This window comes from Falco peregrinus, chromosome 6 (genome assembly GCF_023634155.1).
Source record: "Falco peregrinus isolate bFalPer1 chromosome 6, bFalPer1.pri, whole genome shotgun sequence".
Taxonomy (NCBI): domain Eukaryota; kingdom Metazoa; phylum Chordata; class Aves; order Falconiformes; family Falconidae; genus Falco; species Falco peregrinus.
In genome coordinates, this window is record NC_073726.1 from 7,958,795 (window position 1) to 7,983,728 (window position 24,934).

At 39.4% G+C, this 24,934-nt stretch overlaps 1 protein-coding gene across 1 annotated transcript in view; it reads left to right on the forward strand.

Annotated features, from left to right (window-relative positions):
• MOV10L1 (Mov10 like RISC complex RNA helicase 1) overlaps window positions 1-14,720 on the forward strand; it is a 34,277-nt gene extending 19,557 nt beyond the window's left edge. The window contains exons 15-25 of the mRNA XM_055807588.1: window positions 2,266-2,328; window positions 3,391-3,569; window positions 4,083-4,229; window positions 4,909-5,030; window positions 5,789-5,888; window positions 6,334-6,498; window positions 7,993-8,166; window positions 8,906-9,055; window positions 10,668-10,775; window positions 13,742-13,879; window positions 14,625-14,720. Of these exons, the coding sequence (XP_055663563.1) occupies window positions 2,266-2,328; window positions 3,391-3,569; window positions 4,083-4,229; window positions 4,909-5,030; window positions 5,789-5,888; window positions 6,334-6,498; window positions 7,993-8,166; window positions 8,906-9,055; window positions 10,668-10,775; window positions 13,742-13,879; window positions 14,625-14,720 (1,442 nt within the window). The remainder of the gene's footprint in view (window positions 1-2,265; window positions 2,329-3,390; window positions 3,570-4,082; window positions 4,230-4,908; window positions 5,031-5,788; window positions 5,889-6,333; window positions 6,499-7,992; window positions 8,167-8,905; window positions 9,056-10,667; window positions 10,776-13,741; window positions 13,880-14,624) is intronic.
• Window positions 14,721-24,934: the final 10,214 nt, after the last annotated feature.

Below are 24,934 nucleotides of genomic sequence, written 5' to 3' on the forward strand. Positions count from 1 at the left end.
TAATACTCCTTGAGCCCAGTAGTTCAGTCAATTTTCAACTCATCTGTCTGTTGATCTAGCTAATATGTCCTCAGCCTATAAATAAGAATGATGTGGTAAGTAAACAATTTCAAAAGCCTTCCTGATGTCAGGGAGTATTACAATGACTGTTTTTCTTTTGTCCATAATAGTCTGTCCACATAATAGTCTCCTCTTCATAGACGAAAATAGAGTTGCTCATGAAGATCTGCCTCTTGGTTTAGCAGTCTTGACTATTCTTGGTCACCCTTTTTTCCAATCGTGTGAAGGCTGTGGAATCTAGGATGTGCTCCATGATATTTTCAGGAACTGGAGTGAGGCCTATGGGCTATACCCAGGTCTTCCTTGTCCATCTTAAATTGGAGCAATATTAGCTTTTTCCTGCTGTCAGATACATTCCTTGGCTTGTCCTGATTTTATTTTTTTTTATTGTAGATAATAGGCAGCAGTGTCCACAATCATATTAGTGTGGTGAATCACATCTACCCTATCCAGTGTCTCTAGGCAGTTTGTGGCATGGTCCTCCCCTTCTGTTGCTCATCCCTTTCCTTTGTGTACTGTTAGTTTGCACAAGGGTCTGGACGCCTGCATGTGAGGCAGAAAAGACGTTGAGTTCTTTCCCATATCCATCTGTGAGCCTCCGTGATTCTTGAACTGTCGTGTCTTCCATCACAACACTTGCTAAATCCCTTCCTATTACTTTGTTATTGCCGCATTTTAGCTTCAGCTGTGCTTTGATCTCTTTGACCTTCCTGATTTTTGTCAACTGTCCACGAAGTGTTTTTACATTTTGCATGTCCTTATTTCTGCTTGTAATAAACTTTTTATAAATTCATCAAGAAGCTACAAGCTTAGCTAAGCAGGCCTTCTATTGAAATGCCTGATGATCTTGTGCAACAGGATGGTTTGTTTATGATCTCTCAATATGCAACTTTTAGTTCTCGTAGGCACGTTTTTCCCCACATGGTAGCTTCCCAGAGGATTTTGCCTGATGATTTCTTAGGAAGACTGAGATTTACTTTAGAAGGGCCAGAGTTGTGACTCCACTGCTCTACCTTCTTAGCCTTCCTCTAATCTTGTAGTCGCTGCAACCAAAGCTGCTATATGGACACATATACCTTTCCTGTATATGACCAGCAAGTCTAGTAGAGTGTTACTTCTGATCAGCGTGTTTTGATCAGTGATAATTTATGTTAGGAAGTTGTCACCAACTCAGTCTAGAAATTCTAGACCCTTCCTTGGGTGAATTTTAAGTAGGCATGTGAATGATTGAAATCTACAGGAAAGCTGCACAACCTGTGATCAGGACACTGATGCCAGTTGTTTGTCAGAAGTGTCATCCATGTCGTGTTCCTTCTGGCAGAGATTTGTTACAGACCACCAGACAGTATTGCTGTTGTTCCATCCTCCTGTGGTAACAACTCAGACATATCTCTGTTTTTGCAATTAATAATGTGCAGTCAAGGAGTTCCTGCACGTCCACCCAGAGCTGTGCTGGTGAGAGCGGCAGCACAGGTAGTTATTGTTCTGCAAGATGTTTGCTTCTGTTGGGACCTTTCTGGTTGACTAGGATGGAGAACGTAACCTGGACCCCCCATGCTTACCCAGAGCTATGTGATCCTCCCATTGATCTGTTCAAGGTGTCATGAGTACCCACATGGGTGAGCAGCAAAGGAAGCAGTCAGAAGGACTAGATGAGCCTTGTAGTCTTTCCATGACATCATGGCTCTGGGGAAGCAGCAAAAATCTCTGTATGATACCTCTGTCCTGTACGAGGTGTAATCGACTTCTAACGCTCATCACTTCACTGGATTAGGATCAGTATTAAGATGATTGAGGCATCTGGTCCAGAACCTTGCAAACACCACGTTCCTTACAAACAGTTTTCTCCCATGCTACAATCTGAAAGAGACATAATCTTGCTTAGTGGTATGGAATGTGAATATTAGCTTTTGTGGAAGGATACAAGTTATTCAGTCATGGCTTAAAAATCCCTGTCTGAGCTTGCAAAATATTTGTGAAATAAATGTTTAATGTTAACATAAGCCAAACTTTTAGAAATCTTAAACTTAAGGTGGGAATTCCTAGCACCTTTATCTACTGCTCTGTCTTTACAGTAGATACTCTGTTTAATGGGATAATGCTACTTACTGGGAAAAATTAAAAACTAGCAACTTCAAAAGTGTTAGTGAAGATAGCTGCCTGTCATCTTAAGGTTATAAATGCATTTATCTTTGCTGTTTTCAGGTCAAAAAGCTGCAGAGCAAACAGGCAAAATGCATGGCATCAAGGGAGATAAACGTAGCAGATGTGAGGAGAGTAGCTGTGCAACCAAGCCAACTTGGTATACTTTCTATACTTTATATTCAAAAGTGTTACAGTTCAGGATTGTGATCACTTCAGTAAACCAGGGCTGAGCAAGATACCTTTTAGATGTCCTCGTGCTCTGTCTCTTACAGACACATTCTAGAACAGTACTAGCAGGAAGTTTCATTGGAGTTGTTCTGTGGATAACTTAAACGTCTCCGTTTCATGGAATCATAGAATGATTTGTGTTGGAAGGGACCTTAAAGATCATCTAGTCCCATCTCCATGCCGTAGCCGGGGACACTTTCCAATAGATAGCTCAAAGCCCCATCCAACCTGGCCTTGAAAACTTCCAAGGCAGGGCAGCAAACATCTAGTGATGTATTTTGTCCTCAATAAATCATTTCCCAGTCATTTAGTTATAAATTTTGGCACATTCAAAGTTTCCAATTTGTTACTGGTGTGTTGTCTTATTCTTGAGATAGCTGTTTTGCCAAAGTAGCTAAAACTTGAGAATAGAAAGCCCATACCATTCCTGTGCTTCTCTGGAAAGTGTGACTTTAAATATCAGTGTACTTAATTGCCAAAGAGGGTGATTTCATCACTTTGTGGCAATAGGATGCCTAAAGAAATACGGAATGGATTACCTAGAGTGCATTTCTGTGCAAGGGTTAATAAGACTTTGCTGTAGAAAGCTAAAGCTAGATTAATTCAGACAGGATTAAGAAAATTCAGTGGTTGTGACTTGTCATCCAATACTGGTACTATCCATGAAGTACCAGTTACTGAGAGTTACTGAAATTTTGCTATTCTAGGATAAATAAAAGTGAGATTCATGCTAAAATTAGTGACTTTACAGATTGTTGGGTTCCATAATTGTAGTCCTTTTCTGGCCTTCACTTTAATAAAACATCAAGTACACTTCTGAAATATTAATGGCTTATTTTCTACATGCTGTTCTATGAAATCAGAACTTTTGAGAAAGTTGTTAATTGTTACCACATAAGAAAAATGAAAATTTTTTGAAGAATGTGGAGTTCTAATATAAGCTTATCTTTATTATAGTTGGTGAAACTGTGACACATCAACAGAGAGCTGGTGAATTTTTCAATCCTGTGCTGAATGCACAACAGAAACTGGCAGTGAAAAGGATACTGAGTGGTGAATGTCGTCCAACACCTTATGTTCTCTTTGGTCCACCAGGAACTGGAAAAACATTAACAGTAGTTGAAGCTATTTTACAGGTAATAGTGGATGACAACTCAGTCACCTCTAATCTTCTCAGTGATGGAACACTTACAGTAATCCTGTAAGTACCATCATTATTTTTTTTTTTGCCAAGGAGTTTTCAAAATACTCTTCTTTTTTTTTTTTTTTTTTTTAAACATCATTTTCTGTAGCTCTGTGAAAGAGGAGAGAACTTGATAAAGATTTAACAGAATTCCTGAATGGCTTATTTTCAAGTCTTCTTGTCTTTTGGTGAACAGTATCTAACCTGTGCCTCCAGTAGTGCATAATATGAAGCACAGGTATACGTTAATCTGATAACCAGGAATTAATTCTGCTGTCAGTGCATACAGTTTGAGAGTACTTAGTCATGACTATCAAGACTAGTGTTCTTGAACTGCAAAAGTAAATATAATGCGTATGCAGGGCTCTTCTGGGTTCTGTATTCGGTGAAATAAGGTAGGCATGTTTGAGTTATTGCTACTTCTCTGAATAAGTGTGTGTTTTAATGTCAATCTTCTTTAATGTAGATACATTATACTCTACCAGACAGTCGAATTTTGGTTTGTGCACCATCAAATGCTGCAACAGATCTGATTTGCTTGCGGCTGCATCAAAGCAATATGTTAAAACCAGGAGATATGGTCCGAGTTAATGCTAGCTTCAGGTCAGAAGAGGTAATATTATTGATATCTGCCATTTAATAGTTCCATTGCAATGTTTTAATCTTAAAATACTGATTTAGTAATGTAACTGTCAGTGGTTATTAGGCTGGTTAGGCTTGCTTAGGATCCAAAGTATGGAACATATTACTCCAGCTTTTCCAGAAGATTAGCTGGAAAATGTTGATCTTAGTTCTTAATTTGATTGTATGACTGTAGAATCTTAAGTTCATTCTTGCAGTGCTTAACTCCACAAGCAGCACATACATATTTGTGGGATTTTTAATGTGGTAAGATGCCTTGACTCGCAAAGCAATCCTAAAATCTGCTGCTGAAGTCAAGCCTTTGTCTCCAAATGAAGGCTACTTATGCAGAAAAGCAAGGAAGTAGGATTGTCATCTTTATATATATATAAAAAAATAATACATATATAAACAGACATATATAAATGTATGTATATGAAATATCTCTATGTTCAGTTTTGATCCTTCCAGTAAAGAAAACAGACATCTTGAGTATGTACTACTTTGTTTAGGCAAATTAATGAAAAAACCATTTTGTTTTATGAATGAGTTTAAATCTAAGCATTTTGCTCCGCTTCTAAAATGGTTTCCAGTGGATTTTTTTATTCAAATTTAAACATTTAGTTTTAGAGTGGCATTTCATTTTACAAAATACCTTTTTGTTTTTGCAGCAAATTGATGACACAGTGAAATCTTACTGCAAAGATGGTGATGATATTCGACAAGCATTGTGGTTCAGGATAATAATTACCACATGCAGCAGTGCAGGAATGTTTTATCAAACAGAAATACGGTAGAGTACTATAGATAGGAACATCACTGAGACAGTGGATGTTATGAAACCCAGAGCTTTTAGATACCTTCTGTACTGTAACTTGAGCTGTTTCAATAGTTTATTGCATATGTCTCTCTTTCAAAATTATCTTCCCAGCAAACCACTTGGTTTTTGTAATGTTTCAGCAGAGACTCTCTTGACACTATAACTTCTCCACCATTACCAGTGAAAGCCATGGAAATTATATTGCTGTTGACAATCGTTCTGGCTCAAAATTATTGTCACACTAAAAATTGTATTGTATTTCGTTTTTATCAAGTCACCTTCGCTAACTGTGAACAACCACCATGTCAAGTTCTGTTAACTAAAGATTCCTTTGATTTTTATTTTAACCTTGTAAAAGGACACTCTGAAGCCTAACTGGCTTGAGGAGTTTTGGTTGAGAAACAAAGTCTGGGAATGCTGTACGTGAAGGAAACGGAACAAGGAAAGCTTTTCTGAATGTCTTAACCTTTGTGTAAACTATGCTTTAAGTAAGATAACCAGTGGTTGTATATATCTGAGTATGTAAACAAAATCAAAAATGGCAAATTAAAGTTACTGGGTTGTTCTTTCTGTATTCTGTGTTGAAAATACCCATCTTTTTCTCTGTGTGTGTGGAGTTACCTGGCACACTTGACAAGGAAGTTAACAGAATTGCTGAGGTCAACCACCGGGTGGCAGAATGAACTAATCTGAAAACAGCCCTGTTTTGGGTTCATGTTATTTAATTCCAGGCTTGGACACTTCACTCATGTGATTCTGGATGAGGCAGGGCAAGCAAGTGAACCAGAGAGCCTGATTCCTATTGGGTTGATTTCAGAAGCTAATGGACAGGTAATTCTTTTAGCATCATTTACTGAAAGCAAAAAAGTTTTGGTTTACTGTTTGTATTTTTGTGAATTGTGTAGAATGCAATCAGCTGTTTCCTGGTAACAAATATGGAATTCTGAGTACTTTTAATAAGTCTTATTCATGTACAATATCCATTTCCCACACTTAAACAAGCTGTTTTACATCTAAAGCAAGTCTGCATTGGTAGGACAGGATTCAGTGTGTGGAAGATGACAAAATAAAAACATGCTTTCTTAGTGTAAGACAACAATGTACTTGTGTCCTGGACCTAACCCTGCTTTTCATACAGATGAGAAGTTTGGAGGGGAGCAGAATACTTGATATAAATTGACCTTTGAATTCTGAAGTGTGTACATTACTGAAAGTACTTTTTTTTATAACTGTTTTAATACAAGATGGATTATTATTTTTTTTATTGTATATACAGATAGTTCTTGCTGGAGATCCAAAGCAGTTAGGGCCAGTAATAAAATCCGAACTTGCACTGACTTTTGGATTAAATATTTCCTTGCTGGAAAGACTGACATCAAGAGAAATATATATGAGAGATGAGGATGCTTTTAGTGCCTGTGGAGCATATAATCCTTTGTTGGTGAGTAAAACGGCAATTTTATTCAATTTTTTTCATCTAAATCAAAAAAAAATGAGAGATTGTGGTTCCTGCTGTTTTCTTAGCACCTTTTTGTTCCCTGATGCTTAGTAATAAGTCTAGCTTGAGCATTAGTTCTCTAGGAAAGCTTGATTATTTTTAATATATACTCTGAATAGCAAGGATACTGAGCCTTCCAGCATGCTAAAAACCTTCTTTGAAGGAGTTGTCTATTCTTAGGCAGAGTAAGTCAAATATAGTGCACAAAGCAGAATTCTAAATAATGGCTTAAAATTCCCTTCCACCTCCATTATCCACACATACCATAACTTTGTAACTTAGTTTTCCACAAATGAACAAGTACAACTTCTACTTTTAACATAAGACAAACGAAGCCTCCCTTTAAAACATAAAGATTAATTTTGCAAACATAGTGTTTCCAGAAGGGAAAAAAGAAACTGTTCCTGTTTGGTTATCACCCCTTCCTCTGAAGGATAACTTCCCAAAACTCTTGTATGGTGAGGTACCTAAAGTCTGTGTTAAGTGGCAGAGGTAGTGTAGTGCATAAATGAGCACAGATGTTCAGCTGCTTTAAATTCTTGTCTGAATGTGGAATGTAGGGCTAAAGTTAAACTTACTAAGATGCCTTCCCCTTCTCGTGATAATATACTTTGAAGAGTTAAAGTGGGAGCAAGAGCTAGCTGGATGACCATGTAAGCAGAGGAGAGAGGAAATCTGATGGCAGGTTCAAGGGGGAAAGTAGGGGTGTTTGGCCCTAGGCTTTAGGTTAGGTTCAGCCTACTGAAAAGCCTAACACGCTTCCTCCCAAAATCTGTTATGACAAACTTTCATTATTGTGTTCGTGATACAATGCTTAAGGAGAATTGGTGTAATGGGAGACAAGGAAGTGTGAGGGCTTTATGTTAGATACCATTGGACTTCAGTATCATATGTTAGTGTTTTTACAGGGCATAGCTAGTTATTACTGACCGGAATGCTTCCTTAAAGCTGTTCTTTCATTTAAAGACAAATACATTACTGGTTTCTAAGGCCAGCTTCTGTCAGCTATCCTGTCGCTTTCTTGCTGCCTGTCAAGACTTCCTCAAAAGAACAAGTTACATCCATGGAAATCCTGTGAAAAAAATCTGACTCTCTTAAAAAAAAAAAGTGTCTGTGTCTATAGATCAAATGTTTTAAGGAACTGGAGGATGACCAATTCAACTGTCACGTACATTCAGTTCTTTCTTTCTTTTTTCTTTGGAGGGGAAAGAGGTGATCCTTCAAAAAATCGCTCTCACTTAGTTTTATTTAATTATTTTCTTTACTTAGAGATGGTAACACCTGCAGGTTTTGCCTTTAATATACAGTTCTTCAGCAGCTTTGGAAAAGCTAAATGCTAGAGGATAGTAAGGTAGTATCTGCTTGGGAGGTGTGTACTGTGGAGTCTGACAAATAATTACCGGTTTCAGTTATGGATTTTGGTTTTTGTCTTTGCAGATCACAAAACTTGTAAAGAACTACAGGTCACATGCTGCATTGCTTGCCTTGCCATCTAAATTGTTTTATCATAAGGAGCTAGAAGTTTGCGCAGACACTTCAGTAGTAAATTCTTTGTTGCACTGGAAGAAATTGCCCAGGAAAGGATTTCCACTAATTTTCCATGGAATAAGGGTATGTAAAACGTTCATGTAATGGAAGAATGAATAAGGAGGCCTGATAGAAATTTGCTGATGTTGTAGGTGAGTTTTCAGAATGAATTTTACAAAGGATATGAAAATAAACTCTTTTGTGAATAATTTGACTTCCTGGCTATCTGGTTTTAGAAATAACTACTGAAGTCAGATGTTCACTAAGAACTAAGCAGCAGCTGCCCGTTGAATTGTATTGTGGAGACATTTTGATACAAGTTTAAATTTGTAGCAGATTGACCAAGATGGAGCTACAGCCAGCTCTTTTAGGTTGCTTTTGATGAGTTTGCTACGTTAGAATGAATAAAAGCTTCTAAAACTGGAGGATTATTAAGGTTTAAGTGGGTAGGGGGAAGAATAGTACTTTGGAAGAGGTTAATAAAGTCATAATATCCACTGCTTGAAGAGGCCTGAACTCTTCTGCCTTGCACAAAAGTAAGATACCAACTTGCTAATGCATGTTACTCTGAGTTGAGATTTAACTTTTGTTGCACATTTAACATACTGTTGTCATAAACTCTTCTTCAGCTTAAATAACACAGTATAAAATGTTAGGTAATACTTGTTAACTAGAAAGGGTACATAGCAAGGAAGATAAATTGTGTGTAACATTACATCACTCTTATTTTGCATTTAGGATGTGTAAGAATAATCTATTAATAAATACTTAGTGACTTCTGTACCTGGTCTTCATCTTCCTCATTTCCTTTCGCCTAATACAGGGCAGTGAAACACGTGAAGGTTGCAGTCTTTCGTGGTTTAATCCAACAGAAGCAGTTAAAGTAATGCAGTACTGTTGCCACCTTGCTAAAAATGAAAATGCTGCAGTGTCAGTGACTGATATTGGAGTGATTACACCGTATCGTAAACAGGTATAGCTGGTGTATAAGAACTTTAGCATGGCTGTGGTTGGTTGGAGCAGGGAGGCATATCTCAAAACTTCACTTTTTTTGTGTCATATTACACTGTGTGGCATCAGTTATTAATGATGTTTCCATTGAAATCTAAACCTAGAGAAAGACAATTCTAATGGCATTCTACTTTTTCAGTTTTAAAAATCAGTAAATTATGTAAGGAGAAATCTTCTTGCAGTTTTGGAGTCAGAAGCAGATTTTTCAGCTGTTAGGAGTGAAGAGTGCAAGTCAAGAATTTATTATCCAACAGCTGAAACAGCAGTCTGATTCTGTCACTCCGCACTGAGGAGCGGAACAAGAGAAATGCAGTGAAGTAGGTGGCACGTCACCTCATTAAAGCTTTGAGGCAACTAGAGGAATTGGGACTTTTATCTGTCTTGCAGTCAGACTTGAAGTTTGTGCTGCTGTTTAAACCTGGAGAGAATGTTGGATTCAACTTCAAATGCTGTGGTTTATTTTTAAAACTGTTTGTGTTCATGTCTATTCAGCATGTGATGTCTGCTTTCATTTTAAAAAAACAAAAAGGGATTAAATCTCCTTTCATTTCCAGAGTACGCTCTGGACAGTGTGTGTACTGTTTTTCTTGGTGTTCACATCTCAGTATTCATGGCCTTGCCTGTGCAGGTTGGGTGAAACACTGTGAGGTGTGTGGAAAAGACCAACCCCTTTTGAAGAAATCTCACTTGCAAATTAGAATTCTGCCTGTACTGATCCTACTGTTCAGGTGTATGCACCTGCCCATGTTTACAGTTACTATTTATTTTTCAAATATTTATATATAGTATTGAAGTGACTGAACCTCTGATACTCCCTAAAACATTTCGTATGATTATGTCTTTCATCTGCCTATGATGCAAGACATAGAATAGTAGTGTCTGCTTCAAGAAAGTCACCTCGTATTGGAGGAACACTGGTTAGAAAATAGTCGTTGACTGTAATCCTCAGCTTAGCCAGGCATGATTTCTTGGTAAATTTCTTGGAGCACTTAAGGTATAGTCTCCAAGCAGCTTTTAGGAGATGGAAGTATACTGACCCTGCATATACCAGTGTTCCAGTGCACAAGACTCCTTGTTCTCTTTCTCTTTTGGGGAGGGTACTTTAGATCACATCTCACCTCTGTCTTTCGCTCTGCGTGGTGCAACGGGCAAGCAAAGCTGGAATCTCTGTACAGCCGCCTTCAGGGGCTGGGGGAAGCTGCTTGCCCTATTGCGTCTGGGGCAAGCATAGTTGTGGATATAGTCACAATGGAAGAAGAGGGTTTATGGATCTAAGTTGTTCTTTTCATTAAAACCTGGATTATAAAAAAAAACAAACCTGTTGATTTTTGTTTAAATGATGGTAGTGAGCACTTTCTAAGCTATGTAATAAGTGTGGTGCTTCTCAGGAAACATTAGTGGTTTATTTCAAAACCTTACTAGTAGGTGGTGGCTAAGTTTGGTGTAGGCATTCCCTGTGACACCTCTGTGTTAAATCACTTACTTGTATATGTAGTATGTTTTCAGTTTTAGTTAATCCACCATCAAATGTAAATATAAATTCCTTCAACACTTTTTTTTGTTTGTTTTGGTAGGTTGAAAAAATTAAATTTCTTCTGAGAAGTATTGATATGACAGACATTAAAGTTGGCACAGTAGAAGAGTTTCAAGGGCAGGAGTACATGGTTATCATCTTATCAACAGTATGTATATTTGTTGTGGTCCTCTGGAGAGTTTTTGTATGTGTCTGGTTCTGTTTCCTTTTTGATATAGGGCTTTTAAAAATTAAAAGTAAAAATTTAAAAGCTACGTTTTTGTCTCTTTCACAGTATTTGAAAACAGAGCTTATTTTTAAGTGCATAGAAACAGTACAGAGAGAAATTTTGAGGTAAACATTAAACCTTTGTACGTACTTCTGCTGAGTTTATTTAAGTTTCATGCAAATAGCATACCTTTCACTTAAGTGTGCATAGGGAGAATGGAAACTGGATGCATTATAAATATTAGAAAGACAACTGTGTGAATCACAGTATTAAAAAGTAATTGCTGTTTGACTTACAAAAGCTGATGTAGGTTCCTCCATTATTTTTCACCATCACTTTGAGAATTATCACTTAATGGTATACAGCTCATGACTTCCCAGACACTAATGTTGACTGTGCCTAGAAGCTGAATACCCTTTATCAAAATTTATTTATTTTGCATTGGTGGGACTGCACTTGATAGTCTTTCATGATTGTCTTGATGGTGCACTTTAAGTGTGGTACTGGTTGTATTATAGGAATGTCAGTAAAGGTCTTTTCTAGATGCTGGCTTTTTGAATCTGAAGTTATCACAAGCCTTGAAAAAAAGTCCGGGGGGGGGCGGGGCGGGAAATCCATGCTGTTTCTATCTGCTTCAGCAGTACACTAGTCACAGGCCATCGTTTTAACAATGCATCACCTCCTTGATTCAGAGTTTATTTTGGTTGACTGCATTTATGTAAATACAATGGTATAGGGGCATAAACTGCATCGCTAGAGTTCTCTAGATGACCATGAAAATGCAGAGGTATTTAGTTTCACTCTTTGCAATAAATGGGTCTTTCAGAAAAGTGCTGGCAAAAGGGAGCATTCGGGAAATGTAGGAAGACACATGTGTTTGGGAAGATGGTTTCTGTGGCTTTGTGTTGAGCCTATCCCTTGCATTTGACAAAGGGAGAAAGAGAGGATTGTGTTACAGAGTACTGGGGGGAGTTGCGGTTGTTGTTTGTAAGCTGGAAGCCCTTGTCTCTCACCTTTTGCAAACTTGATGACCAGTATGCTTCAGCTGATGTCTGTTTTTTCTGAAAGATCTTAGTACATGTTATCTGCAGGTGACAGACAAAGATGTAGTCCTAGTTTTCAGGCAGTTGACTAGAGTGTGGAAATCCTGTCTGTAGCAGCCAAGACAGCAGGCCTCGGAAGACTGAAGTTGAGGTTAGGTGCTGACATATGCCAGTTCCCTCTCTCTAAATGCACTAGATATTGCTCCAGTGCATGCACATAGCCCTGGCATTTGAATTGACGTGAAAACCCCCTAAAGGGAAAAACTACAGCAGTTTCTTTATGTCCTACTTTTCTGTCTTTTGTCTTCTCAGACATGTAAGATTGTTGGCTGGGGCTCTTGACAAGAGGATGTGTTTCTAAGGAGAAATCAGTGTGGGGTTGAGAAGTGTAAGCAGCAGGTGATAAGTCAGTTGATAGCTACCGAGGCTTTTTGCAGAAGGCTTTTTGCTACCACAATATGTGATACCAATCGTTTATGTTCTGAGACGACATCCATCAAATGTGCACTGTTGTAGGCATGCCGAACTCCTGGACAGAAGTAAAAAATCTGTGCTGGATCAGTGAAAAAGACAATTGGGGAAACTTTAGAGAAAGACTAACTTAATACTTTGAACATCAGCAAGTGATGCTAGTTCAGTGTACCTGATTGTATTTGAGTGTTTAGACTTTCTTTTGGTAGGCATTAAGGGCCCTACAGAGCTACCCTACAGCTACCTATTTTCTACAGTGTGGAATTCGGTTCAGAATACAAAAAAAGTCTGCATATGCTTGCTTTTTTTCCAAATGGTAATGTGGTTTTGGTGCACTAAGTCTCTAAATAAAGAAAAATACTTAACTGTTTGCAACATGGTGTGTGTGAGGTGTTTGTGATTCGGGGCTGTTCAAGAATGTACAGTACAGACACAACCTGTGTAAGTCTGAGTAATGGCATATAAGGCAAACTGATCAAAGAAGGAAGTGTAGACCAGGAATGTGTAGCTGAAGATACGACCAGTACTGGATGACTATTAACAGGAGTACGTAGGATTTCTTGGAGAGAGGAGGGTAAAAGAGCTGCGTAAAAACCAAAACACTGGAAAGCAGGGTGAATGAGGCAGTGGAGAAAGGGATGGGTTTGGGGGGTTCTTTTGTGGCTTGAGGGAATAGTCTGTGGGACTTTCTTGATTGTTTTTTTCCTGAGGGCAGTCATACTATGCTTGCTTTTTGTTCTGCATCATACCATAGCTCTTCAGTTCAGCATTACATCTTTCTTAAAGTAGTTCTAGGTATGTACTATGCTCCTGTTTACAAAGACTCATTATTTAGGTCATGAAATTTTCCTTTTATCAAAAATGTGTTCAAATATAGATGAAATAGGTGCAAGTTTAATGAGCAGTAGTTACAGCATACTAATTGCTTTGGCTTAGCTTAGACAAAGCAGTCAAAGCACACTGAGACTGCTGAAGAAGGCTTGCAGAAAAGACACACTGAATTGTCATTCAGCTTTAGGAACTGGAATGCCAGGAGCTCTAGCAATTCTTCTACTGAAAAGATAAAATCGCTCGTTTTTAGGAAGCAGTTTTGGTATCTTCTGTTTCAAATTACAGTGGATGCTCATGATGCTAAAATGAAACTAGTACACAATTCTCTTGAAATTGCTGAAGTTGTCTTAGCACCCTCTTGGAGGACAGACCTTCTGTGGGAGAGCTAATGGTGGGAAATAGCTAGCTGAAACTTGGATTAGGAAGCTAACTTGTGCTAATTGTTGACAGAGCTGTGTGTGGATTGCTGTAGTAGGTAAACGCTATCTTAAAACAACTTACCTAGCCATAGGGTAACTTCCTTACTATTCTGTTTCTAAAATTATCCATCTTTAATTTTAGGTGCGGTCTCATGAAGGCTTGTTTGGTGATGACAAACACTGCTTGGGCTTTCTCTCGAACCCTAAGAGATTTAATGTAGCAATTACTAGATCAAAAGCTTTGCTGATTGTCGTGGGAAATCCTCATGTTCTTGTGAAAGTAAGTTTTGGTTTTATATCTTTGAATTGGATCCAGTATTTGCCACAGTAAATGAATGATTTGAGGGGGTTAATCTGATATGAGGGAAGGAACATCAGATTATGTTAAGAATTGGTGTGCAGTCCTCAGTCTGCACTTGCAAATATCTGAACTCCATAGGTTCCTGTAAGGATGAACAGTGCAGGCACCCACGCAGTAAGCTTCCAGGCACAAAGGAAATTGTAATGCTTTGGTGCATCTGGGCTTCTGCCTCCTTTTTCTCCCTACAAGAGAGGGAAGTTCTCCAGCAGCAAGTCCAAGTAAGCGTATTCTGCATAACCTTATGCAATCGGATCCTTCACAAAATGAATTCGCTTCACTTTTAAACGGAAGCTTGTAGAAGTGATTGCTCCTAGTTATAATAACAGCCTGCCAGGGAGGCGGTCTCTTGAACCCTTGCATGGTTCTTCCACAGGAATAAGGTGAGCTTTTAATATCTGATGTTACATCTGACTTTCTGGATAAGAAGGAAAGCAGTATTCCAGAAATACTCTGAATAACATGTTTAGTTTCCCCACAGCTATGTGCAACAAATATAACTTACAGTAGCTATAGGTATCTTTCTCTCATGTTACACCATTTGCAGAGTTGTTTTTCTAGAAAAGGTCCTATTAAATCTCCTGCATTCATGTGCCTTACTAATTTGTTTGAAAATTCACTTCACAGAGCAGCATGATTTAAATTAAACATTAATCTTCTCTTGTAGGATCCCTGTTTTTGTGAACTGTTAGAATACAGTTTAACGAATAGAGTTTATGTAGGTTGTGACCTGCCTTTGGAGCTGGAATGCCTGCAGAAGTGAGTGTCTGGTCTTCACTTTAAGCTTGCTAGATATGGATTGGTTTACAATATTTTTATATTAATGTAATTTATACATTTTATAATAATTAATGTAATGAATACAAAGTTAGTATCATTTGAGAGATTGATAAATGCAAAAACCTGTGATATCTTAGGTGACTTTATCGTAATTAAAGAAATGCTTGAAGATTAATTTAAACACGTTTTTCCTAGTAACACATCATACATTGTTTAAATGGGCATTATCTACTAGATGAAATCCCTTTTAATCAGAATTGTTGTTCATGGAAAGGTAAGCAAAATTTTTATCTTATTCCCTTTTAATTGACAGGTGTGACTAGTTTTTCAGCATTGAAGATGCATGCAGTCCTCATCTGTTTTGAAACTAAGAATACATAACAGGAATTCAGTCCTAAGGAAATCCAGCACCTTTTGTTGTAAGGGAAGGGCATGTGTTCTGAAACAGTTCGAAGCTTCTCCAAACAAGATTTAATACTTTTTTTAAGAAGCGAACAAGTTGAAATTAACAGTATAAAATAGTAGTGGCAACATACTTGTTTTTCTATTTAGAATGTATGTGATGTTATGCCTTTGCATAGAACAGTATGCATGAATCCTCCAAGCTTCAGAACTCTTTTGTTAGATTATCCATATTCTATAATGTTTTCAGCTTCTCAGTTTTCTCAGACTTGTGTAATGCCTCCTAAAACTGGATTTTCCCAAGAACATACATGTTTCTTGTAGTTTTGTTATGGGACTGTTACAGTAATATATCCATGATGTGAACTGGAGTAATACACTGGTATCTCCACTTGAATGATGCCGAGTGTCTTAAGCCAAGCATGCTTAAAAACCCTACTTGTGGTTTTTAAGGCCTTTGTATACATAGGTGAGATCCCACAGGATTTTCTTGTTTTCACAGCTTATTTGCTGTGGTAGATGTCAGAACAACACCTCAAATGGTGAGTTTAAAAAAAAAAAAATGAAAACCATGTTTTGCATTTCTACAAATACACTGTAAAATGAAGTATCTCAGTTTATTTTGACAGAACTAAGAATAACTGATGTTTTAGCAGTATTCCTGCTATCAGCTTCACTGGGCACAGTGCTGTCCCCTTAAACAGTGTTTTTCCATTTTTCTTGTCCTCTCCTTGGTGATAAAGTGTTGTGTGGCAAGATTTAAGGAGTAGTTGGACAGCTAGCCACTGTGTTTAGGAACTGCTAGTGCATCAAGATGGCTTTCTGTAACAGACAAAGTATTTTGGATAAGACTGTAGCCTACAGAGAAACAAAGGGAGGGGAGAAATATAGCAAGCTTTTGTTTGCTTGTTTACAGTCCGGTCATATCACTTCCATTCCTGGTATGCACTGTACTACTTCCCTCTGCAATGCATAATATGTAGATATGGCAACTTGTAAGGTGGCAAACATGGTAAAATATCAAAGCTGGATGCTATGTAAGGATATGCAGTGCTGTTACAGGTAGTTTGGAGAACCCAGAATCACCTCTCACCCAAATAACACTGTGTTGAGTATCTGATCTGAGTCACAGCTCTACTTGAGCAGCACTCTAGGCGATTTAACCCAGCCTTGTGGGCGTGGTATTATGTAGCTTAAATTGCTGACACTCTCGACAGGCCAGAAGAGATGGCTTGTGTTGCTGGCAGCTTGATGCTGAAAATCCAAGCCTTGATAATGCCATGCCAATATTCTGCATCAAACTCAGGAAGTTGTTCAACTAGTTGTTGCATATTGAAAGGCTGCTTGCCTCAGGATTGTGGTACGATGTACCACATCTCACAATCCACTGTTTAGACCCGCCACTGCTCAGACTTACTGCCAGCCTTGGCTTTTGTCAGTATGTTCGTGCTGTCTTCAGAGAACAGTGAAGAGGTCGCGTTGGAGATGGATGGCGCTTACTTTATTGCAAGATACAATCCAGAACTTCTGATTAGTATTTCAATAACCTCTGCGTAACAAAGTAGCAGAGGTTTGATTTATATTGTGATACTTAATAGCCAAAAGTTAATAATCTTTTAACTGTAATAGTTTGCATGTTAACATAATTTCCTACAGAAGACTAAAAACCTACTTGATTTATTTTTTAACATGGTACTTCTAGTACTCATCAAAAGTCAAATGATAAATGTCTGTTATCATACCTGATGTTTATTTTTCTAGAAGCGCTCTTAATTTAAAGGGCAAATACATGTTTTTGAGATAAGAAAAAAAATTTTCATCCAACAATTACGTTTTGCCAGTGGAGAAACTCATATACTCTTTTCACTGATAACTACTCTTACTGTAACTCATATCATCCACAACTAAAATATGGAAACCTTTTCCCTGAGTCACAAAAGAATAGCTGCTGACTAGCTTCCAGAGAAGTGCTTGTGCCTCATTGACATGGCCGCACAAAGCAAGCGTGCACTGTCTTTATGGTTAAGAATGGGGAGAAGAGGAATTTGTTTCTGCTTCTATTGTTATGTAGTTTAAAATGCTTTTTTTTTTTTTTTCCCTAAACCTTTTATCCCACCCCGTCTGGTGCTGCTTATTAATGACTGAGAAGCTCTACCTTGTGTTATTAACCAACTTTGTCTTCCTCCTTCACTTGCAATGTTTCTTATCTCCTTCTGCCTACCCAGCTGCTACTGAAAACCTTGTTTGAAGAGAGGCTTACCCATCAGAATTGTACAGGATTAAACAGTGTTTGCAACTTCAGAACAGTTTCTTCTGGCAGCTTGATGTGCAGGCAGAGGTGGTTGTTGCAGAGGTGTTAGCTTCAATAGTCTAGTCATCTCTTTCATGAAGACATATATGGCCTGATAAGCTGGAATGAGGAAAAGAGGAGAAAACAGTCTTGAGTTCTTGCTATTGTTTAAAATTACCTTTCATTTTTATTGTGACAAAAAATTCACATAGATTTATTTGGGAGTATGTGAAAAGAGGATCAGCCACTGCATGCAAAAGCAGCAATGACAGAGTCAGTTTAGAGTTAGTGTCTTCTAGAGACAGTGGAACTAAGTCTTACTTTGCATGAAAACCATGTTCCATTATTCAGTTCTGTTTACAGGAATGGTCTTCCCAAACAAAATAAAAAATAAAATAAATAAAAAAAACAAACCAACTCTGTCATGGCTGTTTCTGGCTTACCAATTCCTTGTCTTGCTAAGAAATTGCAAAAGCCACAGAGTGCTTCCACCGCATCTTGAGGAGCGTCTGAGGTACACAGAGTCGGAAAGCACAGGAGCACTATTACAAATGTCTCTTTCCCTGGTTCCTTCTAAATACTTAATTAGACATTGTGGGCTTAAGAAAAGGAAGAGACTGAGAAAGAGGTAGTCTGTAAAGCAGGCAGTTCCTGACCCATTTAACATAAGCAGTTAAGAGTTAAAATTTTAAAAATACCTTTGAAAGGCCAGTCAAGCCACCAAAAAAACCTAGAGGTTTCATTGCCAGAATCAAAACATGTAGTACTCAACTCTGCACTGAGCAGATTCTTGTTTTTTCAGTATGTTTCAAATAGTAGCAAAGGTCTGAGAAGTACGTTCTGTGTTGTGGCCATCTCCACCTTACAGCGGTCCCAAGAACAGGATTCTGTGCTGTGGCAGCAAGAGTTCCCTCAATGGATGGCCTTTGCTTTTTGAAAGAAGTACCTTGTAGGTGGCTGTGTTTACATCACAAGTAAAAGAAGTATGCACTGCTAATAGTCTTTTAGAATATAAAGGCTTCACTAGAGCGGCAAGCCTTTGCATTGCTTATTATAGTCTTCTACTGACTATCTGTAATGTTTTTAAGTTCCCCTTAAACTGCTGCTGTTCATCTGTCCATGCTGGTGCAGTGTAGGTCAAGTCACACCACATCACTGGTTGATGCAGGAGTTGCTGGGCAAGTATTTTTATATGCTTCACTTGTTATTTTTTTTATAGTTCCAGATTTTTTTCTTAACAGCTGTTTAACTGCACTTCATGTAATAAAAGTTAGATCCCTACCAACTACATACTAACATTTTGAAGATCAAACTGTGGGCCTCTGGCATGAGCCCAATCATTCAAGTCATACCGGTTTAGTAGTCCGAGCCACATGCATGGCTGGATGCTGCCCAGTGCCATGCCGATCGGGCGTGCTATGTGTATTTTTTCCAGATAATGGGGGGTGTGGAGCCCTGTTAATTCTTTCTATCCTTCGTCTTCCTGAAAAAACAGTCAGTCTACACCTTAAGGGGGAAAAAAAATCAGGGTGTAGTTACAACTTGTGTTCAACACCTGTGATGGTGGTTTTTTTCCATAGGGCCTGTTATCCCGGTGAGGACATTAAATCAACAGGGCAAGAAATAGAATTCAGAGTATGCAGGCAACTGCACCCACTGTTTACTGTCTTCTGCAGCCTTGAATTGAGAATGATACAAAAGTTTAAGAAACTGTTCTCCTTTATATAAAATTGCTTCAAGGTGTCGAGGAGTATTGTGCTGTACATTTTGGAGCTCAGATACCAGAATAATGAGTATTCTAAACTTTAATAAGAAACAGACTCTTTTAAAAAGCAGTATTGGTTTTTTGCAGCTAACAAAAGAGGGCATCAGCATTCATTCACAGATTCAGAAACAGTCCATTTGTCTCAGCTTTGCCAGGATTGTGAAATTTCATATACTCTGTCATTATTTAAATAATTGGCTTTTTTTGGTTTAATACTAATGGTAAGGAAAATGCAATACTCCTCTAAGCTGTGGGAAGGGTGTTTTTCCAGCACATGGAGAAGAGTGGGAGTGTAAAATCCTTTTAAACTGCTTACGTTTCCTTACAGCTTTAAGTGTTGCTACGTCTCGGTATCTCTTTAAAGATATTTTAGTACTGGCTTCTTGAGAATTGTTGTACAAGAGCAAAAGGAAACTCTTCCCGTGCGCTCCCAGAAGTACACTAGGGGAGGAGGTGGTGTGCAGGACAGAAGTCAGACTGCAGACTGGGGAGGGAAGAACTGTATGTGAAGAGAGGGTGAAGTGCTGTTGAAATGTTAAATTTGGAAAGGCTTGGAATTTATCCAGAAGGCATCAATGAATACTTCTCGTCTAGAATTAATAGTTCTTTCAAGAAATACTAATGTCAAGGAAGAAAAAATTAATAGCCAGAAGAGACTATAGGTAATGAAAGAATACGGTCAACAAAGGGAAAATCGAGAGACAATTTTTAGTTTAAAAAAAAAAAAAAAATAAAATCCAACAACCACAAAACAACCAAACAAAAAAGCACGTACCAAACAAAAACCCCTTCAGGAATTAGTCACTTGTTTTTCTTCAGTGCTCTTTGTATATGACTTCTCTTCCTCTTGCCTAACTGGAAGGTGCAGATGATATGGCAGTGCTAGAAATGAACAGAAGATTCCTCCCCACCCTCTGGCGTGCATACAGCTGGCAAAGTAAATGCCTGAGAGTTGTGTTTAGTCTAGATCATCTCGGCTCTCTCTCTAGCCGATGGAGAGAATGTACTCTGGAAGGTGGTTTACTTCATCTAAAATGTGTCTGGAACGTGCAAGTGAATCCCCAAAGGTGCCTTACTGGTGACGGAGTCTAGAAACTGGGACATGCCCAGTCTGCATAACTAAGCTAGGTGAGGGGAACCCTACCCGAGCTGCTTGCATCTTTTCCAAGCAGCCCGGGAAGAAGCTCTCCTCTGAGTTAATGGGAAGCAGCGTAGCAAAGAGGGGCTATGAGCGGGAGAACGACACAACTGCAATTTTAATTACTGTTTCTTCCTTTTGCTGGGAAGTAAATATTGCTAATGTAGAGGTAGACTGGTTTACATCTGTGGAATGCAGTAGCACAAAATGAAATACTTCAGTGATCACTATCTAGTGAAAAGCTGCATTAGTAGTAGAATAATTCTGAGTCACGATGGCAGAGCTCAGTACATGCTAATGTGAGGTCTTACATGCAACTGATGCCAGACTAGTCTCAATAACAACAGCGATCACACGGAGTACAAAAAAAGGGTTATTTCAGTGCAGTCTTACTAGGTTTTTGAATAAATTTAAATTTACAAATGTCTGGTGCCAAAGACCTTGGTTTATTGATAAATGAGGAGAGTTGTTCATTATGACAACACTCCTCAAATAACACCCACGGTGCAAGTCCAAGAGACTTGTATGAATTATCTTAGATTGCTCTAAAATGAATGAACAGTTAAAAGTGTTTGTGATGCAAAATAAATATGGGAGTTCAGCAGCTGTTCAAATTTATACCCTTCCCAATGGGAAATAACATTCTAGTTGGTTTATATTGAAATTTCTGTTATTTATATAGAAATATTTTATATAGAAATAACATTATAGTTATATTCTACAGAAATAGACAAGTCCTGGACAAAACTTGGGTCCTTTTTTTTTTTGCTTTTGGTATGCTTTTATACAGTAGAATTCAGTTACCATCTTCAAAGAAAGTACTGCTTTTCTTTTTTGACTGTGGAGTACGCACAGCGTAAAGGGTAAAAGTATGTAAATACTGTGGCTTGTGGTTCACTCCTTGTAGTTTTTACCTAGGGAAAAAAAGTGTGTCCTTACATTACAGGGCAGGTGATAAGTAGCAGAAATTCAGAGTAGGAAAGATTACCAGAGATGAATAATAGAGAAATATTTCCACGTGTACTGTCCTTCAGGAGAGGTGTCCAGCAGTAGCATTGAATCTAGCACGTGGGTAGCTGAAGGTGCAGCCGATGATGTTGCTGGTGGCTGAGGGAGCTGAGGAAGCTTTGTGGCTTCTCAGTTCTTTCATAAAACCATACAGGTGATAATGCAAGGGGGTGGAGGGCCATAAAACGTATCCTGTGTGTCAGGCTTTAACATGCCTGTGCATGTCTTCAGTGGCGTACAGTTAAAGCTAGGGTCCCAGAAAACACTTTGCTTCAATAAAAGCTGGGCATTTGGCTGCTTTTGCGTGAACAGAAAGCTCCCCCTTAATGTGCCTTTTGGTACAGTGATGCTTAGCAGAAGCGTGTGCTTTCCTAAGAGATCCGTGTATTCTTAATAGTATGTCTGAAAAGTAACAAAACGTGTCCCTGTGGGAATACCAGGAAGGTGATCCCAGTCACCGGTGATCTGGCAGGTGATCATTATCGCAATATTTCAGTGTGTTTAGAGGGGTCATAGCAATTGGAAGAGCGGTCCTGCTCGTGTAAGGGGCAGGCAGGGCCAGGGCCAGCTCCAACAGGCTTCTTAAGGAGCCGCATGTACCGTGTTGACTGCGGGGTGGAAAACCAGCTCCAAAGGAAAAGCTCGAGTGCTGCAACCTTTGTTGTTTCGGTTGGTCTTCTTCAGCAGGGTGTCCCTGGGGCTCGGGGGGTGGCGGGGCTGCAGCCCACAGCCCAGCACAGCAGCAGTGCCTGCGCAAGGTGCGGTTACTGCTGCACTTACGTGTTGTAGTCGAGTCCCACTCAGTTGTCCTCACACGGGGCACCAGTTGTTGCAGCACAATCAAACTAGCAGGCTGCAACAGGGCTTTACCGTTGTCAGATTCTACTGTCCGTGCTGTAGCACCTTCCTCCAGAGGTCAGACCACACTGCTGCTCCCCCATCTGACCCCCCCCCCCCCCCCCCCTCCCACCATCCTCAGGGCTATTTAACCACTTAGCTGGAACGAGCTACAGCTGCACATCGCCCATGTCAACCAACCCACTGCCTCTGAGGCAAGGCCACAGCTGCACGTTATCAATGCTGATCAACCCACCGCCCTCAGTCCTCTACACTTGGGGGTCTGCCCTCGGCGTGGAGCGGGTGTGCCAGGCCATCTGGGGCAGAGCGGAGCGGCTGCGGGACAATCTCCAGCAGCAGGGGTGTGGTGGGAGAAGCACAATATGCTCATTGTCAGCTCTAGGCAGTTTGCTGAAAATATTTTTTGGGAAGTCAAGAGCCTCGTGATGGTTTCCATTCTGTTGCAAACAGCCGTGCCCTGGGGCTGTGAAGAGGACAAGATAGCGAGGACAGAAGGGTAGTGAAAAGTTCCCTTTGGCTTCCCTTAAATTAATGAGCAAACAGCACAGATGGGATAACTGAGGCATAAGAAGAAATCTAGCTTAAACATTCCCTGTAGAGTGCCTAAAATGAGTCATTCTTTGTGTGGAACAGGACAGCCACCAAAAGGCATTTTCACCTCTTTCGTTACTGTTTTGGGGAGCGCTCTCCGAAGACCGTTCAGGTCTTGCTATAGAAGGGGGCAGCGTCAGTAATTATCAGCCCTGTAACCCTCCAGATGTTGTTTCCATTCTCAAAACAGCACGCTGCTTTTCACACCCCTGCCACCAGCCCAGCGGCCCAGGGTGGAAGGGGCGGGTGCTGGCGTGGGCAGAACCAGGCAAGCCCGGCGTGCTGTGCTGCTCTCAGGCTGGTGGGCGACTCGATATGTGTGACCTGTCCAGATTTCCATAGTCTTGAGGTTGTGATGGAGTCGCCTGGCTTTAAGACTTAACGCTTGTCAGGTGTGGTGATTTTTAACTTCAGACCCAAGGAATTGCTAATAATAGGCTAGTAAGTAACACGCAGTTAACTTTCTCGGGCTGTTCATTAATTTTACTTAAACCACTCACTGTTAAAAGCAGCTTGTTTGCCAGTCTTCAGTCAGATTTCATCCTCCAGTATAATACTATCCAGCTTTTATTTTAAGTGTGTTGTACTGCATACCACTACCTAGGTAGTAAGTCATCCCGGACACATTCCACGTGAATGAGACAGTCTCATTTGCACTGAAAATGGTAACTGTAGTATTACCCCTTTGTCCATCAGCACGTCCTGAAATTAAGTCTTAAATTAGTGTGTGCTATAAGCATGTATGGCCTTTGTGGTAGTGCCCTGTACGTGAACCTCATTTGTGTGTGGAGTCATTGCTACCACCACAGAAAAATCTAGGAAAATTTAAAGAACAGATTATTTTTAAAAGCGACTCATCGCAGAAGTACAATGGAAAGGAACAGGTTACAAAAAAAGCAGAATTGATTTTTACGTAATTAATAGTAGAAATAAAGATAAATTAATTACAGGCAGGTTAATGCTGTCATTTGTAAATCACTCTGTAATCTTTATCCAGATTAAACTGCAGATCTGCCTGGGATTGAAGTTAACAAGATTTGCTCTGGACTTAAAAGCCAATCTTTATTGTCCTGCTGCCTGCTTGTAGGGGTGTCCTGAAAAAAAATTAACATTGTTTTCTCAACAGGAGAAGTGCTAACGGTTCAAGATAGCTTTCCCTTCTGTTTTTCATTCTTACACCCTGGTGTTTGCATCACTCCGTGTATAGCCAGGCAACAGCAGAGTGCTACCTTCAGTCGTAACATACCAAGGAAGGACTAACACGTAATGAACAAGAACTGGCCTTGCATACACCGTACCTGAAGATACGGCAGTGAACAGTCTGGGGACAGTCATTTGAACGGCACTTGAATGTGGTCTCAAACACGTTCCTTTTATAAATTATGTTGCAGACGTTTTAAGAGTTAATTTTTCAAAGAACCAGCTAAAAATTAAGTCTTCCCTCACACAGTAGGTACATTTAAAAAATCTCCTGAAGACAACAATGAAGTGCTTTAAAATACATTCTCCTCTTTTCTTCTGTTAGTGCCCAGTGCATCAAGTTCATCATTTCCTACAGAGTAAAATTATGTTTGAGATCCTGGAACAACTGTGTTCCAAAGATTTCTATTTTAGTAATTCCTTGTGCTCCTCATGTAAAAGGAATTTGCTATTTCCAGATTTTTATGCTGGGATTTTGCATTGGACTTGCAGCTGGAAAGCTGTAGCAAGCCATACCTTGTAATCCACAAGCCTGAAGTAGCAGGTGTCTGTACTCAGACAAAATTACAAATAAAATTTGCATCACCAAGCCTTGAGCTGAATGGCGAAACAACTCCTCACGGGATTATCTAATGTGATCTGAAGACACAGCCTAGACACAAGTAAACTCACCATGAGCAGTGCCATTGAAATTCAGGCATTTTCCTAGACAGTGCTGAGCACTCTGTGCCCAAAGAGTAATGTCATTTAAGCTTGTGAGTAACCCCCTGCACTTCACAGACCTTTTGAACGTGATTTGAGAAGCAAAGGGAAACTGTAGATCTATTTATGTCAAGAGTTTCAACTTTCTCTTTCCGCTTCTTTTTGTGCAGTAGGTTAGGGATGTATGCAGAAGGCCTCGTGGTGTTTGAGGAAGACACTGACTCAGCGAACCGAGTCACTGAA